The sequence below is a fragment of the Gasterosteus aculeatus genome, chromosome 11 (assembly GCF_964276395.1).
Source record: "Gasterosteus aculeatus chromosome 11, fGasAcu3.hap1.1, whole genome shotgun sequence".
In the NCBI taxonomy this organism is placed as follows: Eukaryota; Metazoa; Chordata; class Actinopteri; order Perciformes; family Gasterosteidae; genus Gasterosteus; species Gasterosteus aculeatus.
Genome location: NC_135699.1, coordinates 5116127 through 5133861, shown reverse-complemented (window position 1 = coordinate 5133861; position 17735 = coordinate 5116127). Strand labels below are relative to the sequence as shown.

General features: G+C 49.3%; 1 protein-coding gene across 7 annotated transcripts; it reads right to left on the bottom strand.

The window, feature by feature from the left end:
• Positions 1–3352: 3352 nt before the first annotated feature.
• On the bottom strand, positions 3353–15912 carry smarca4a (SWI/SNF related BAF chromatin remodeling complex subunit ATPase 4a). Of its 7 annotated transcripts, none has more exons than XM_040192063.2 (34): positions 15699–15912; positions 13988–14245; positions 13725–13857; positions 12311–12757; positions 12016–12114; positions 11654–11909; positions 11356–11482; positions 11065–11238; positions 10797–10970; positions 10517–10684; positions 10382–10432; positions 10165–10295; positions 10014–10077; positions 9801–9916; positions 9541–9688; positions 9301–9464; positions 9137–9203; positions 8919–9029; positions 8573–8815; positions 8375–8488; positions 8183–8290; positions 7984–8070; positions 7858–7904; positions 7589–7755; positions 7320–7483; positions 6745–7011; positions 6273–6350; positions 5946–6164; positions 5600–5862; positions 5312–5420; positions 4870–4971; positions 4605–4737; positions 4359–4498; positions 3353–4068 (listed from the first exon to the last, which is right to left on the bottom strand). In XM_040192063.2, the coding sequence occupies exons 2-34, from the start codon at positions 14201–14203 to the stop codon at positions 4036–4038; spliced, it is 4920 nt and encodes a 1639-aa protein (XP_040047997.1). In that variant the 5' UTR covers positions 14204–14245; positions 15699–15912; the 3' UTR covers positions 3353–4035. The 7 variants fall into 7 exon arrangements, with proteins under 7 accessions (XP_040047997.1, XP_077940699.1, XP_040047999.1 ...); XM_078084573.1 differs by having other exon boundaries at positions 4359–4489; XM_040192065.2 differs by having other exon boundaries at positions 6784–7011.
• Between the last annotated feature and the right edge of the window lie 1823 nt (positions 15913–17735).

Sequence of the window (17735 nt, the reverse complement as noted above, 5' to 3'; positions counted from 1 at the left end):
ACCTCTCAGTCAGGGGACACGTTCCTGATGGGCCCAGGTGTCATTGTGGCCCCTGGATGGGGCCCACGGAATGGCAGTGCTGCTCGTGAGGAGTCAGCTTCATCACCTCTGCCCTGGAGACGGAGATGGGACTGACGCTGTGATGCAACGGGGTGAAACAATAAAAGGCCGGGGGGTGAAAGGTCTCCTGTGTTTGTTACTGTGGAAGAACAAGTTTATGTCCCTGATTCTCGTAACACACGTGACTCTCAATCATTTCCTAGTAGGGATCGAATAACAAATAAATTAAATAAAAAAAGAGTACAATCATAGTGGAAACAGCCAAAGAGCCTTAACTTGATGACAGCCACGGCCGTGCAAAACAACTTGTTCTGCAGTTAATTGTGTGGATTAGTGGCAGGAACAGCGGTTAGTCACTCTGGTAAATCAAATCAAAACATGGACAGATCAGGTGCTTAACTTAACAAGCACATTTACGCAGTTAACCCTTTCACTTTATTAGAGAAATAAATAGATGGGTTGTCAGTCACAGGGACATTATAAAACCTGGTTGTGTTGCGTTTATTTTTATTTTTTTAATAACCAATGCTTAGGAACACATTTGGAGCCCACTGATGCCATTGATTTAGCACTACTGCTAATGCGAGTCAGTGCGTTGGGGCTATTTGTATGAAGTCTATGGTTTTGCTTAAAGACTATTTATAAACCAAACCAGTAATAAGATAAAAAGGTAAAAGTGGCTTTACTGCTGTTGTGTTCAAAATGAAGAAACGCCGGACGGACAGAGGGCATCGCAGATTGAACTGTTAAATCAAAGGTATTTAATAAAGGAGATGGTGTTGTGGTAAAAAGAACATCTCAGCTGAGGAGCCGCTGGTCTCAGCAGCCAACAGGCCCCAGGTCAGTCCTTTGACCCCCCATAGTGACTGTCTGTTGCCTCCACCAGCGAACTCCAGAACAATGGCTCCTACAGGTATTTATACCGATGCGTAAAGGTGTGAAAGTTAGTGTCCACACTTCTGGGAGTGGTCTTCTGGTGAGTTCAATGTAACTCGGATTTCGAATGTCCCTTAGTCAATATCAGTTGTTGTTCAAGTATTACATGCATGTATTCCAGTTGATTACATTACATTAAACACAATCAGAACTGTACATTGGTATTCGATTACAGTATCAATATTCAATAGTGGTTTTACAATATTGTCATTACTTTATTGATTACACAGTTTCAGAATCATGGCTGTATTCTGGTTTACACTCAATGTATTTTATTAATTTATGAACCGGGTCGTCAGTTTATTTCTAATATCCTACACTGCAAACTTGTAAACATGGCAATGACAACAAGCCGATGATGGCGGCAGGTAAACAAGTAGCTACATGACCTCAGCAGGCCATCTAGTGTACAGATGTGATGAGTGCAGGGCCAACAAAAACAAAGCAGCGTAATTATGAGATGCCCTTATTGTACTTTTTGGAATCCAGTGACACTGACACGAGAAAATGGTCCCATCCCTTCCTCCCCCTTAAATTAAACACAGAGAGAATAGCGAAGACGCACCCAGGTGCTTTTCTACAGACACGCACGACATGCATTCAGAAAGAGACTTCAGGGAACGCAGTGACTCCTGGTTCACATGTACGCTTTGTCTTAAAGTAAAAGACGACTAAATGAATACCACTTAACGAAAAAACAAAACAGTTAACTGTCTTTATGGCCCACGATCAGTCTATAATTCAGGCTCCGTCAATCTTCCAAAATAAACAGTGCGCCGGCTGCAAAGGATTGTCTGTCTTCTCCTGGAGGCCAAATCAGGTTCTTCCAGTTGAAGTTGAGCCGTTTTCTTTTTTGGCTTCTGGAGTAGTCGGGGGGCAAGATGGAGCTCGTTCTGTCGTGAGAGTTTTGCGTTTTTTCAGTCGTCAATCATCCCGTAGGAATGCCACCTCTCAGTCAGGGGACACGTTCCTGATGGGCCCAGGTGTCATTGTGGCCCCTGGATGGGGCCCACGGAATGGCAGTGCTGCTTGTGAGGAGTCAGCTTCATCACCTCTGCCCTGGAGACGGAGATGGGACTGACGCTGTGATGCAACGGGGTGAAACAATAAAAGGCCGGGGGGTGAAAGGTCTCCTGTGTTTGTTACTGTGGAAGAACAAGTTTATGTCCCTGATTCTCGTAACACACGTGACTCTCAATCATTTCCTAGTAGGGATCGAATAACAAATAAATAAAATAAAAAAAGAGTACAATCATAGTGGAAACAGCCAAAGAGCCTTAACTTGATGACAGCCACGGCCGTACAAACACATATTCACACTGAAAGAAATGGCACAAGACGTCATCCGCACAGCAAAACCAGAGCAGATACCCTGTTGAGAAACGCCGTTGGGAAACAGGGAGAAAGTTTCCCCTGAGAGGCTTTTCAACTCTTGCTCTTTAATTGTAATGCAGAGTATGTGTTTCTGTCTTAAAATGTTTCGATGAAGATGTTTTGACATATTTACATTCATACATACAGTATATTTCAGTTGCTTGTAAGTATTGTGTAACCACACACTAGATAGCTTAAAGTAATGGATTTGTGGTGGAAAAAATGTGCTAAAAGTAAAATGGTAGTTCACTAATAACAGCAGCAGTGGAAATACATGACATTAGCTAAAGGTAATGCATGAACACTTAAAATGGTTAGCTAAAAGAAGCTAACGTATCAATGTTTGGACCAGATATCGTTAGCTGAAAGTAACGTAAAAGTAATGGATTTGGGGCGGAAACGGTCAACTAAAAGTAACATTATTGTACAAATGGTTGAAATGGTTCACTAAACCGGTGTTATGATTTAGTCAATTGGCAAAAACAACTTGTTCTGCAGTTAATTGTGTGGATTAGTGGCAGGAACAGCGGTTAGTCACTCTGGTTAATCAAATCAAAACATGGACATAACCTAACAAGCACATTTACGCAGTTAACCCTTTCACTTTATTAGAGAAATAAATAGATGGGTTTGTCAGTCACAGAGACATTATAAAACCTGGTTGTGTTGCGTTTATTTTTTTTAATAGTCAATGCTTATGAACACATTTGGAGCCCACTGATGCAATTGATTTAGCACTACTGCTAATGCGAGTCAGTGCTTTGGGGCTATTTGTATGAAGTCTTTGGTTTTGCCTAAAGACTATTTATAAACCAAACCAGTAATAAGTTAAAAAGGTAAAAGTGGCTTTACTGCAGACTTGTAAACATGCCAATGACAACAAGCCGATGATGGCGGCAGCTAAACAAGTAGCTACATGACCTCAGCAGGCCATCTAGTGTACAGATGTGATGAGTGCAGGGCCAACAAAAACAAAGCAGCGTAATTATGAGATGCCTTTATTGTACTTTTTGGAATCCAGTGACACCGACACAAGAAAATGGTCCCATCCCTTCCTCCCCCTTTACATACACAACCTGAGAGGGAGGGGCTGCAGGGTGGGACGCACCGTGATCCCGCTTGTAGTCTTAAATTAAACACAGAGAGAATAGCGAAGACACACCCAGGTGCTTTTCCACAGACACGCACGACATGCATTCAAAAAGAGACTTCAGGGAACGCAGTGACTCCTGGTTCACATGTACGCTTTGTCTTAAAGTAAAAGACGACTAAATGAATACCACTTAACGAAAAAACAAAACAGCTGTCTATTGTTAGCTGTCTTTATGGCCCACGATCAGTCTATAATTCAGGCTCCGTCAATTTTCCACTTACAGGAGAAAACAAAAAAAAAGGCAAAGAGACACTACTATTCATACAGAGAAAATGGTTTAAATATGGAAGTGAATGGTTCATAGCTTTCATATCTTAGTCATTTTTTTCACTTAATTGGTTTTTCAATTAATGGTATACTTTAATGAGAATACAATAGTCCCACTAAAAATCCGCTCATCTATTAAAACTAAGCCTCTTTCACCGACTGTCTCCCCGCTGTATCTAAGTAAAATATATAAAGTCCAGTCAAGGGGCTCAGCGGGCCGTTGGTCCGATCGGGATTGGTTCACTTCAGTCCTCCTCGCTGCCGCTGGCCGAGCGCTCCTGAAAACAGTTACTTTTGTTATCGAGCAGAACAACACGAGAAAAGCATCCGCTCACACTATGACACGATTGAATATTACAACCTAGTTTCTGGGCAATAAAAAAACCTTTAAAATGCACATTGCAATTCCACAAAGGCAGAAATGAGGACCTCTTTAGTCTGGTTTAGACGCCAACTCTTTAACATCATATAATCCAAGTGAATTGTTGCGTTTAATATCAGCATTTCCTTTTTTTTCCAGCTGCTTCTCAGTCGGCTGACGTGCTCGAGTTGGAATCTCTCGTCTCACCTCTTCCTGTTCCTCCTCGCTGTCATCGTCGCTCACCACTGGTTTAGCCCGGGCACCGCGGCCCCTCCGTCGTTGTCCTTTTCCTCCTCGGTCCCCCTTTTCTTTCCGGCTCAGCTTGATCTTCACCTTCACTGAACGAGCTGACGGGAGGCAAAAAAAAAAAAGAGAAAAAGATCCCAAAGCAAGGTCAGGTTCGGCGTGCGTCCCCAAGCCGTTTGCGTAAAACGCGTCGCTCCCGATACTCACATTCAGACTCTGAGCCTTCGTCCAGGTCGTCCTCGTCCTCCTCACTTTCCTCTCCTTCGCTCTCGTCCTCCTTCTCGATCTTCTGTCTCACACTGGTGAAGACGGACTGCAGCACGATGGAGTCCTCATAGATCTACACAGAGAGATCGCCGCAACGTTGAGTTTAGGCTCATTCCCGTGTCGTACTTTATTTGATTAAGAAACGTGAAGTACGTACCACCATTTACTCCACATTTCCAACATTGAGTGTATGATCACAACTCACCAGAGACCCCTCCAGGTTGAAGGTCTGGGCATTTTGACACAGCAGCATCACGTCCTTCTCCAGGTCGTTCAGGCTGCGGTACTTGTGGCTCCGGATCCTCTCCTGGCGGCGGGACAACGCGAGGAAGCATGAATCAACAACGTACACCCGTTTTACACTATTTTACCTTGCAATCAGACAGCCACTTCTTAAACAGGAAACGGTTATCAACGCGTTCTTCAATGACTCCTCTGGTAAAAACATGAATTCATCCTTTTATAAAGCGGTAGTTTAGTCTTCCTCAATCACAAAGTCACACAAACCAACCAACCACGGCAGATGTGGTCCAGCTACTCCCGTGTTGTGCGAGGTAGAATTAGTTTCTGTACAGCGTCTATGGAGAAGCACTGGTTACAGCAGCAGAGGCCTTAAACCCGCAGAGCCGACAGGCCTTCATCCTCACCTTGATCTTTCTGAAGTCCACTGGCTTGCGGATCAGCTCGTAGTACTCGGGCAGCTCCTTGCGAGAAGGCAGCTGGATGAAGACTTCGCTCAGCTGTCGCCCGTTGGTCCTGAGAAAAGGCGGAGGTGCCGTTAGTCACCAATGACTCCAAAATGGTCACTTAATGAATAAAAAAAAAGAAAAAAAAAGTAGCCTTTTCCCCCTTTGGTAGAAATATACATGATGATCCCCCGGCCGGTTCCAGCGAGGTTCCTCTCAGTGAGGTCGCATTAGCCAACATGTTCTCACCCGTCCTTGTACTTGATGACGGCGTCAACGATCTTCTTCATCTTCTTGGTGAGGGACGTGGGGTTGGGGGAGAGCTTCTCGGCGGGCGGGCGGCCGCGTTTCTTTGCTTTCTTCCCGTCGTCGTCCTTGTCCCGCCCGCGGCCGCTGCTGGAGCCGGGCGTGGCCGGCCCGCCGTCGTGGTCGCGGTCCCGCTTGCGCTTTCGGGTGGTCTTTTTGTGGCGCACTTCCTCCTCGATGTCCTCTAGATTTCCCTCCTCGATGGCCTATGAATCATAAATAAATCAGGTCGAATGCTCCGATGTGTCAAACCACTTTAGACGCAAAGCCACACGCGGTGACGTCCCACCTTGAGCCACTGTTTCTCCGTGAGCGAGTCGCTGTAGTCCACCTCTTTGCGCTGGCGGGAGCCTCTGCCAAACATCTTCTCCTCCTCCTCCTCGCAGGTCAGCCTCTCGACCTCGGCGTCGTCTTTCAAAATCCAGCTGGGCAAGTCGTCCTCCTCCATCAGACGGGGCTTCCTCTTGGGGTTGCGAGCCTCCTCGCGACGTCTGTCCAGATCCATGCGCTGGAGTAGAAAAAGAGAAATGAAATGAAGGAAAAGGCAGTGCAGCGATTAGCCGATTCAGACTACGAAGTTGAAAAGTGATTAAATGCAGAAGGAAGCGGGATTAACCATGAACTGTTCAAACTCCTCTTCGCTTCTGGCGATCATCTGATTCACAGTTTCATCATCGGGAACTTCGTCTTCCTCCTGCGGACAGAATGAGATGACAAATGAGCAACAGATTTCTGTGGCACCTCAGAGCCACTTTATAGAATGAATCTCACCTATACAGAAAGGGGGGCATAAAAGTATTAATGCAGATTACTTTTTACAATACATAACAGTACCGGTAGCATAGTGAATTTGCACGAGTTATCAGTATTACAATCAAAGTCTTATTTTAACCAAAAGGTATGTGTAGGAGCCAAAATACGTTCACGTATAACTGTATCGATGAAAGCTCACAAATCGTGCAAAAAGGAGGAAGAAAAGAGATAGGAGGAGAGAGAAAATCAAAGAAAAAAAAAAAAGGAGGTGGAACGCCACACAGGCAGAAGTGGGTGGGTGTGCGAGTGGTGCAACAGGTTCAGATTACACCCACCCACGCCCCCCTGGCACGGCAGCCTCCTTTGGCCACGACCTCGTCCTGTTCCTCGTGCTCCAGGATGGCCTGCAGGAAGGCCCGACGTTCGCAGCCGGAGGACTTCTGGTCGAACATGCCGGCCTGGATGACCTTCTGGTCCACGTTCAGCTTGTACTTGGCCGCGGCCAGGATCTTCTCCTCCACGCTGTTGACGGTGCAGAGGCGGAGCACGCGCACCTCGTTCTGCTGACCGATGCGGTGGGCTCGGTCCTGGGCCTGCAAGTCCTGTAAGGGGGTTACGCACATGTTCATTATAACAACAATAAAGAACTTGGCTGAAGGAGATGTTTCAGAAACCCAGAGCCTTTGGAAATTCAAATATGTAAATTCCAAAATTGAAGTACTTTAATTTGTCATATCAAGCAGTGTTCCTCCTCAAATACAATTTAATAAAATGTATTTTGTGTAGACCAGAATCACAGATCTGCCTCAAAGGGCTGAATTGAATCATTCACACGCAACAAATGACGTGAGAATATTGATCATCATCAACCATAATGCACTGATGTCCAGAGATACGTGCGTCCGGGTACCTGATGTGGGTTCCAGTCGCTGTCATAGATGATGACCGTGTCGGCAGACTGCAGGTTGAGGCCCAGGCCTCCCGCCCTGGTGCTCAGCAGGAACACAAAGTACTCGGAGGCCGGGTCATTGAAGGTCTTCAGGAGCATGCCGCGGTCCTCCGCCTTGGTGGTTCCTGTGGGAGGAGGACGCAGAGGGCAAAAAGTGTACAGTCTTGACCGATAACGAACACCGTGACTAAAAATAACACAAAGGCTCGTGGGGGTGTGGCGTGTCTCACCATCCAGACGCAGGTACTTGAAGCTACGGTAGGCAAAGTAGTCCTCCATGATGGTCATGAGGGTGGTCATTTGACAGAAGAGCAGCACCTTGTGGTTGGTGGCCCTCAGCTTGGGCAGGATGCGGTCCAGCAGCTCAAACTTCCCAGAGGAGCGGTACAGCTCTGGGCTGGACGGGCAGAGGGGGGGAAAGAATGAGCAGGACAAACGCAACAAGTGTGGAACACATGTGTGTAGAGCAAACACACACACACACACAAGCTTTAAGTACCCGCTCACGACGCCGCCGGAGTAGCCGAGATGCTCAGAGAAGGACTCCTGTAAAAACAAACGACACGGTCACATTCATTCCACGTGCAGAGGTTTCTTTCTTCACACGTGGCTTCTGGGTCGGTACCTCGATGTGCTGGAACATGTAAGGGTGGTTGCAGATCTTCCTCAGTTGCATGATAGTGTTCATCAGGGTCTTCGTGCCACCTTTACCCTTGAACATGAAAAAGAGGGTGTGTGGGGAGGAGGAGTTTAGTTTCCAGGTATGTTAAAGCCTTAGTTTTAATAATACCTTACTTAAAATAAAATACGGTTCGTCTCCTTACCTTCTTGTCCTTTTCGGAGCCGTCTGTGAGCAGCACTCCCTTGGCCTGCATGTGTCTGTACAAAACCCTCTGCAGAGCTGACATGTCACATTTAATCACGTACTCCACCTATGAAACAAAAACAGCTTTTGAGCTTAAAGTCACGCAGGAACGAACGAGATTCCATCGAAAGGAGAGCGAGAGCCAGCGGACCTTCTCGGGCAGCTGAGCCTCGACTTCTTTCTTGAGTCGGCGCAGCAGGAACGGCCGGAGCACTTTGTGCAAACGCCTGATGATCAGGATGGTCTCTTCTTCATTCAGGTCAACCTGGGGAGGGGAGAAAAAAAATCATGTAACTGCAACCCATGTGAAAAGAAGACCTGCATTAATCACAAATAACCCTGGACTCACCTTCTCTCCGGTCATGGCGAAGGGAGCGTTGAACCACTGCTCGAACGTAGTGCAGCTCTTGAAGATGGTGGGCAGGAGGAAGTTGAGCAGGGCCCAGAGCTCGGGCAGCTTGTTCTGCAGCGGCGTGCCGGTGAGCAGCACGCGGCGCGGGGCCAAGTAGTGCGTGTTCAGGACCTGGGTGAGTTTGCAGTGGTGGTTCTTCATGCGATGGCCCTCGTCCACGATCATGTACTTCCAACGAAGCTTTCGGTAGGAAATTTACAGAGGAAAGCAATTAGAGGGGGAACGCCGACTCCTCTTCTGGAGCGTGCGCCTCGCAGCTTAATCCGAGGGTTTGCCGCCTTACCTTTGCCAACACCTGCTTGTCTTTGATGATGTACTCGTACGTGGTGAGCAGCACGTTGAACTTGCCGCTGCGCAAGATGGGAACGAAGGCGCGGCGAGCGGCTGGAGACCCCTGAAAATGGACGGAATAGCTTTCCAGTTAAGTTCAACGCAAACATTTAAAATCACTCAATGAGCGATGGACCTCAACTTTCAAACTCTTTTGGTCAGGGGACTGACCTTGTAGGAGATTTTCACAACAGACGGGGCCCACTTATCAAACTCGTAGACCCAGTTTGATAAAGTTCTGAAAAGAAAAAGACACAGAGTTGAACTTGTGTGCCCCTTCCTGTCATTTCCCCGGTAGAGGCGGACGCCGCTGAGGGGGGCGAGGCGGGGCTTACGAGAGAGGTACGATGATGAGGAAGGGCCCGTTGAGGCGCTTGTACTCCATGAGGTAAGTGATGAGGGCGATGGTCTGGATGGTTTTCCCCAGACCCATCTCATCCGCCAGGATGCCGTTCAGGTTGTTGTTGTAAAGCGACACCAGCCACTCCAAGCCCTTGATCTGGACGGGAAAGGGTCAGCGTTAAGACTCGCGGCTCACTGAACGGCGTCGGCTCGGCTCCGTCGCGGCCGCCTACCTGGTACTGCTTGAGCTGCCCGTTGATCAGCAGCGTGGACTGTTTCTCCACCTTCTCGGTGACGGCGTGGGCCACGGCGTAGTAGGACTGCAGGCCTCGGTTGAAACTCGCGTTGCCGTACTCGTCGTCCACATCCTGCTTGGCGTGTCTTGTGGAAGAAGACAGAAGGGGGACAAAACAACGAGATTTAAAACGTGAAACACATATGGCAACAAGTCATTACACACGTAAAAGACTCCACCACGGAGGGCCCATCTTACTCGATGATATGGAGGACATCTACTTCAGACACTTCGTCGGTGTCAGGGTTGGGAATCTTCTTCTTCTCCTCCACTTGGGTTGCAGAAGAATGAGGTTGTTTCTCCTCTTCTTCCTCCTGACCGAAAAGTGGGTTGAGATGGAGAGCATCAGAGAACAGTTTGAAAAAAATCCAGAGTGACCATTCTGCTCTGATGTAAAGCATCAGCACGCACCTCCTCCTCTTCCTCTTCTTCCGAACCGCTTTCTTCGCTGTCTGAACGCGGCGCGACTTCGTACCTGCGAGAAGAACAAAATGTTTCTCACCACACGAGTCGCTACTTTCATCGCCACTGAGTCGCCGTGAGGTGGACACGACGTACTGACCCCGGGTTCATTTCCAGCCAGGTCTCCAGCTGGCCAGCTTTCGGGGCTTCCATCCCGGTCAGGATCTTCCCGCTGTCCATGTGGATGACCTTCACCGGCAGGTCGCTCATCTGACTCGTCTCGTCCAACGGCTGGGAGCAGACAGGTGCATGAAAACGTGTCAGATAGATCGTTTACGGTAGAAGCGCCATGTGGTTCAGGCAGACGTGTTCCTCACCTCTCCGTCGGGTCCCAGGGAAGGAAGGCCCCCCTCCACACTGACCGGCTTCTGGAGCAAGAACATACGTTTTTTTTTTTTAAAGTACATTCATAAAAAGAAAATCCCTTTTCAATGCCCATTCTAAGCACTCACCCTCTTTTTCTTCTTCTTCTTCTTTTCCTTGAGAGCTTGCACGGCTTTGTGGGCGCGCACCAGATCGGTGAGGTTGGCCACGTACTCGTCCGTCTGCTGCAACAAGTACGCCAGGCGCTTGTCTTTCTTCTGGTCGATAAGTTTACGGTAGCCTTCTTCATCTTCGGCCTGCGGGAGGAAAGAAAATTAAAAATTGTACACACATTCGATCCGATTGATCATTAAGAAAGGACAAAAAAAAGGGGTCATTTGCGTCTCCTCCGTAGATTTAGAGCCTCACCATCAGCCTCCGCATTCTCTCCTTCTCGATGCGCTCATTCTCTTTCTTCTGCTCGCGCTCCGTGTTGGCGTGGTAGGTGGCGACGGCTTTGGTGGCCTTCTGCAGCTTCGCCGTGATGGAGCGGTGGTACTCCTTGAAGTCCTTGGCGTGCTGCAGGATGCTGTTGAGGTATTCCTGTCACCAGCACGGACACCGCGGTTACGTTATTGCACGGTTCACGTGAATAGAGACGTTTCCGTTGGAAATGAGCCCCTTCCCCCGGGTGTACCTGGTGTTTCTGGCGACGTTTCCTTTCCTGTTCAATCTTCTGCTGCTTCTCGAGCTTCTCGGTGATGCGGGCTTCCCGCAGCGACTGCCGCTTGCTGCGCTTGTAGGCCTTGGCGTTGAGGGCGGTTTCCAGAGCCGTGTCCCGGCGCATGCAGACCACCACCTCCTGGCGAAGCTGCACACACACACACACACACACACACACAAAAATACTGTCATCAGCACGGGACTCTTCACCGCCTGGGACCACAAAGACGGTGCCGAGCTGGAGGTTGGAGACGTTCTCGGCTACCTGTCTCTGGAAGTTGAGCAGCCTGAGGGCCTTGAGCTCGATGGTGGCCTTAGTGCGCAGGTCACCGGCTAAAGAGCCGGGCAGGTTCTCCAGCTCCTGGATGCGGTGAGCGATGCGGGCCTGTAGCCTGCAGAACACATGCATTAATGGTAAGTTTGAGTAAATCGTGTTTTTTAAACCATTTTTACGATGTTTGGTCTTAGTTTGAAGTATGTAAATAAGGAAACAAGACGGTGTGCTTCATCTTCTTGAGAAATAAATACATGGTGTGACGTGGTGCGTGTGACCTGGTCCTCACCTGTACTCCCTCTCCTGGAGGATCTCCACCGGGTCCAGCCCGCGGGGCTTTTGGATGGGGGTTATGCGGTTCTGCTTCTGGTGAAGCATCATGGGAGGCGGCTGGGCGGGCTGTCCTGGCGACTGCGTCTGGGGAGGCATCACCGGGGAGGCGGCGGGGGGAACGGAGGGGGGAGCGGGAGAGGGTCTGCCGGTGGGCTGAGGTGGAATCAGCTTCTGGGGGGGGTTGGAGGGGGCAGCAGCATTCACCATCGGCCCTGGAGAAAGAAGAGGAGTCGGGGGGGGGGGGGGTCAGGCCCTGCTGCGTGTGCACGTTAACACGTGACATGTGACCACGGAGTTGAGCCGGAAGACTGCGTTTACCTTCAGGCCATGACTTGGGGGGTCCGTTGGTAGGTGGCCCTTGAATACCCGGGGGGACGCCTGCAGGTCCGGGAGGCACCATGTTTGGACCTACCATCCCTAAAACAACAAGAACAAATTTGATTTCTCAGGTAATTAATAAATATATTGAAAGCTAGTAAATAACAAATTTGTCTTCAGCCACCAGGTGTCTCTGCTGAGCGGTTAACAATTCAGCTTTTCTTTGTTGAAAGCTCTTCTATCAAGAAAACAAAGAAACACTACACCGGCTTCCCGTAAGCCTGAATTAACTCACCGTGTGGTCTGTTGTAGTTGGCCTGGGCGGGTCCCGGACCCGCTCCGGGGCCGACAGCAGGCCCCGCGGAGGGCGGCATGTTGGGCATCGGCGGTTGCTGCATCCCTGGCATGGGCCTCTTCCCCTGCACGGCCATCTGCAGGTGATCCGGTAGCGGCTGACTGCGCGCCAGCATCTTGTAGGCCATGATCTGAGCCCGGAGTTGATGCAACTGGTTCTGGTTGAAAGGCGCGGGACCACCTGCACCGCCGGGTCCCACCCCTGCGACGCTGGGCCCGCCCGGGCCCTGGGGACCCCCGCGGTTAGGTTGGCCCATTCCCTGGTTTGGGTCCCCGCTGCCCTCCATGGGGCCGGCGGGACCTCCGGGCATCATGGGGCCAGATGGAGGGCCGTTGGCTGGGACGGGGCTGGGCGCGTGCTCCGAGCCGCCCAACGGAGACGGGTAACCTGCGGCACAGACACGGAGCAAGTGCACGATGGTGAGCTCACTGGACATTAACCACCGCCCCAAAACGCACTGCAGCTCTTCAGTGTCCAATGGTGGACGCGGGTCAACATTTAACTGGGTGGATTAAATCATTGCTAACGAGAAGGAGCGACGTTTAGGTGCAGCTAAAAGGGAAAGCGCTGGAGCTCCCATTGATAATGTACTGTGTAAAACACCAAAACATGTAATAATCTCAATTTGCCTTAAAAGTGATACTGAAACGGATTACATTGGATGAACGCTGTACTGTTGGTCCGTGATAAACAATCTTTCATTCCACATGGGATCCGGACCAGTGTCCTGATGGATAGTCATGTGACCGACAGTCATGAGACGCAGGGAGGACATGTTGCTCGAATTTACTTTGTTCTAGTGTGAACGGCGTGCTCCTAATGGAATACTAAACCTTTAATTTGGTAGGTAGTGCATATTGATCGAGTATGTGCCACCCAGTGCTTTCGCACGCAATTTCATAACACAACCGGACTGTGAATCACGTTTGGAAGCTTCAACTAATGTTAACGCAGCCAGATTTGATTACAATGAGAAAAGAAAAAAAAGGTGAGTAATACACGCGTTTTCCCCTTGAAGGGTTTCCAGCAAATGACCGCTGAACAAAACCCTCTTTACCTCCATCAATTAAAGAAAGACCAATCACTGTATGAAACACACTGCTTTTACTTCACATCAGTGTTTTTGATGTGCCTCTTACTTCCTGTCCTCTTCTGCTATCTGACTGCAGCTGCTTTTGTTGTTGTTTGAAAGGGGAAGCCCCCCACAGCCCCGCCCCTCCTGTTGTCCTGCCTACTGCCGGCTGCACATGCTGCCAAACCGAGCAGAGAAGGGAAACCGGCTGGATGCACGCGCACACGCACACACACACACATACGGCCGATCCATTAAAAATGCAATGTTGCGTGCAGTTACCTTGGGAGTGTTGGTCCATTGGGCTGGGAGGGGGTCCCATCCCGCTGTGACCCCCTGGTCTCATGCTCATACCCTTCATCTGAGCATAGCGGGGGTCATCGGGCATCCCCTTCTCATGCATGGCTTCCATGGGCTGATTCAAAGAGAAAGTATCATAATACTTGGTTACTGCATAGCAGCTCAGATCAAAAGAATAGAAACCATTATAGAATCAACTTTGTGTCATTTCTAACCAAAGAGGAAACAAATAAAGAGCTTTTTACTTTGTGCATCTGGTGCATGTTGTCCTGAGGATATCCTGAGGGTCCCTGTGGGGGGTGGGGGTGTCCAGACCCCGGAGGTCCTGGGCTGGGCCCCATCATGCTGTGGGCCGAGCCGGGAGAGGGGCTCGGGCCCATCATGCCTCCCGGAGACGGCCCCGGACCTGGGGAGGGACCAGGTCGAGGTGTCCCTCCCATTGGGGGGTCAGGAGTGGACATCTCTCAGGACAACCCGGGAATGTGGGGCAGCAGAAAGAAACCCTGCGAGGAGAGATGACGACACGGATTAAGGCTTCCACCTGTGGCCAGACGAGCAGATCAGCACTTTTAAAATCGACAATTCGTATATATTTCTATCGTGTCTCCAGGGACCGAGGTCCTCCTCACCAGCTCACCGCACCATAATATTTACACATGAGTAGAGTACATGCAGTTGCAGGGTAAATCACAATCCTGGGTGAATGTAGCAGGACTAAACATCTGAACGATGCTGGTATTTTTCAAGTTATTGTTTGGTGCTTTTGTCAAGTGTCAGTCACACGTTCTTCTTCTGGGTTTGTTCGCTTCGGATAAAAGCTTCCGCTAAATGCGAGATGCGAACTGAAAACCAAAATAAAAACAATAAGAGGATATCTGTTTTAATTATGAATTAATAATAATTCAAATAGGTGCAATCGTGAGCCCGAGGGGGATTCAAACCGCGACAGATGGTCGGTGGCTGAATGGAAGAAGCTCGTTACGCTGATCACACACACGCGACTCGGGAGTAACAACAAGTGAGAAGCTGAAGTCATATTTACAAACGAAGAGCGTCACACACACACGCTGGATGTCCAGAACGTCATTTAAAACGTCCGCTTGGTGAACCGGAGTAGTTACGTGTGGACGCGGCTCCACTCCGACACAAACCCCGCTGGTTCAGACTACCGGCGGCCGCCGAGTCACCGAGCAGACGAACCGGCCTCACGGTCCCCGCGCCGCGGCTCCTCGGCTTCAAACGCCGGTTACATTTGCAAAACACACCGCGGTGAATACCAGTGGCGGTAGCTGTTATTAGCATGGTTAGCTTTAGTCGCGCTAGCCGGGCCTAGCAGGGTTTAACAGTTAACGTTAGAAAGAAAACCCGCCGGCGAACCCGTTGAACCTCCCGTTTCACCAGTACGAGCCTCCCGGTGCGCGCCGGTGAGCTCGCTCGCCGGTAATTTCGCCCTAATCGGTTGGTAAAAGCGACAAAGAAGACCGGCCCGACGGGAGGCTAGCTCGCTAGCTAGCCGAGCGAACGGCTGTATCGCACCACAACACAAGCTGGCCGCTGCCTAGCATGCTAGCGAGCTAGTCGCGTTAGCCTAGCCGGCCACGCTCGCACAGGCCAATTAAGACACAACAGAAATGTGTTGTTTTTTCGCGATGCGCGTCGAGATGCGGCGACGTGCGGAAGGTCGGAGCATCCCTCCTCGCCGGGGCTGATTGATCCAACGCGCCACCCGTACCCTTGGCACGGCGCTCCGCTCTAAGCGCATTTCCCCCTCAAAAAAACCCATTTCATTCATTGCACAGCGTCGCGCCACGGCAGCGGCACCGTGATGTCGGTCCGCTCTTTTTCTCTGCAAATATCGCCGCCTGAAAGCGAGAGGATCGTCTCCGCCGGCCGCGGGAAACGGACTCGCAACTCTCGAGAACTCACCACCCCCAAAAAACGCGTAGTTCCACTTACGCTGATGGTGAACGCCGACGTTTAAATCCTCGCCGGTTGCAACGTCTCTTGGTTTTTCCTCCCAGGCAGAAACAAAGAGCGACCTACCCAGTCGGTTTTTTTCCTCCCCCCCCCTCTCTTTCTCTCTCGCTGGGTAGATTGTATCGCAGAGACCGGCCTGCGTGCGACTCCGCAGCGCCCCCCATCGGCCGTGTCGGCCACTGCCCGCATGCCCAGTGAGGGATGCGTTAAGAGGCAGGAATGAGGGGTGGGGGATGGGTACCGTGGAGGGGGGGAGGCAGGAATGCTGCTATTACTGTGTGAAAATACTCCCAAAACCTGCAAGACCACCCAGTTTATACCAGGCCAAGGAATATAAAGTGCCCCCCCCCCCGGGAGAAACCATCTCGCCATCGTCAGCCTTTATATGTGGGATTATTATTAATACCCAGCAATTATTCCATAGCAGGGTGCCGACTCGTTTTCATTATTCATCTGATGAATGTTTTGTTTGAAATGAGTTTTCTGTATCGAAACAAGGCCTCCTTCACACACGCTGCCCAATTCGCCCTTGTGAAAATTACCATCCTTCGTCTATTTGACTATGGCGATATCATTTATAAAATGGCATCAAAGACCACCCTAAGAAATCTGGACACACTCCACCACACAGCAATCCGGTTTGCCACAAGGGTGCCGTTCACCACCCACCACTGTGATCTACAGGGGTCTACGGACCCATTTGGGGAATGACCCCTCGCCTCCTCTCAAATCTTCTGCAAATTTCCAACAGCAATCGCCATTTAGGATCCAGTGACTTCATTCGGCTCATCGTTCCAAAAGACCGTGCTGTGTTTGGTCAGAACTCTTTTCATTTTGCTGCTGCAAATGATGGGAACTACAAAACACACTCAAACTAACAGCCGTCACCGCTTAACATTCAAACAAAAGCTGCAACGAGCCATAGTTGACTGTACTTGCTGATCAGCACTCACTTCTCTCTCGCTCTTCCATTTTTATAAAGGACTTCCAGTAATCTGCCTTTTTATTTGTAGTGATTATTAATTTAACAATGATGTTTTTAGCCATGTGTTTGTCATACTGCATTGTATCGGTGCTACTGCGTCCTGGCCAGGTCATTGTTGTAAATGAGAATTGGTTCTCAATTTATTTTACTTGGTTAAATAAGGGTCAAATAAATAAAAAAATGAAATATGAAAATGCTTGTTCTATCCATATCAGTTCCAATCAGTCAACTTTCCCTCAAATCGAGTGTCAAATTGGTTTCCACCTCATTTCTGTCAATAGGATGATTGAGTAATCCATTAAATACTTGTTCAAATTCCTTCTATATGAGCAAAAGAAGAACGATGCCACTTTAAAGTAAACACGGATAAACACAGACAGCTCCCACAAAAACCGCATAAGCAACACACATCACAAGCGATGCAAAACATTACTAAGTCCATTTTCATCATGTGTCTTCTATCAATGAAGTCACGCAGCGTGCTGGTGGACCATCGACATGTGACCGGTCATTTCCAGGGAGGTGTGATCAGGTCCTTGTCTTTAATCTGCAGCATCCCGAGCCGAGGAGCTCTTCAGTGTGGTGGCAGAAAGCAGCACAGCCAAAAGTCTCACAGGGACCTTTGGGACTTTCACTCACCTGTTTCGGCCCTAAAGGTAAGCGGCAGGATGCGACTTCCAACTGCTGCAATTATTCTATAATCACAAGGCCAATTTCTTTATGGAGAGGCACTATCACCTAGCAACCAATTCAAAGACACACATAACGATGCCTGATCTTTATCATATGCGGAGGAAAAGAAAAAAAATCCACCAGTGACGATATTCTTTGGTGAAAAGGTTCTGAATGTCTACAATGTCTCTGCTTTTTAGCCACAAATCACACTTTGAGGGAGGAGTTTGTTTATTAACGTCTCAGGATGAAATGCTACGTGTGAGACAACGGAAACAGCAAAATATATTTGACAGCACCCTCTCTTGTGGACCCTTTTTTTCCCCTTAAGACAACTTGCCTGTTGCAGCTTTCATCCG

Bases quoted from the DNA above. Each gene is read 5' to 3' on its own strand.
- smarca4a (XM_040192063.2), bottom strand. From the start codon at position 14,203: ATGTCCACTCCTGACCCCCCAATGGGAGGGACACCTCGACCTGGTCCC. The intron at 10,685-10,796 runs GTGAGGCTCTAA...TTCCTCCCGCAG, and splicing joins AGAGAATGCGGAGGCTGATG to GCCGAAGATGAAGAAGGCTA. The intron at 5,421-5,599 runs GTGAGAACATGT...GCCTTTTCTCAG, and splicing joins GTCATCAAGTACAAGGACGG to GACCAACGGGCGACAGCTGA.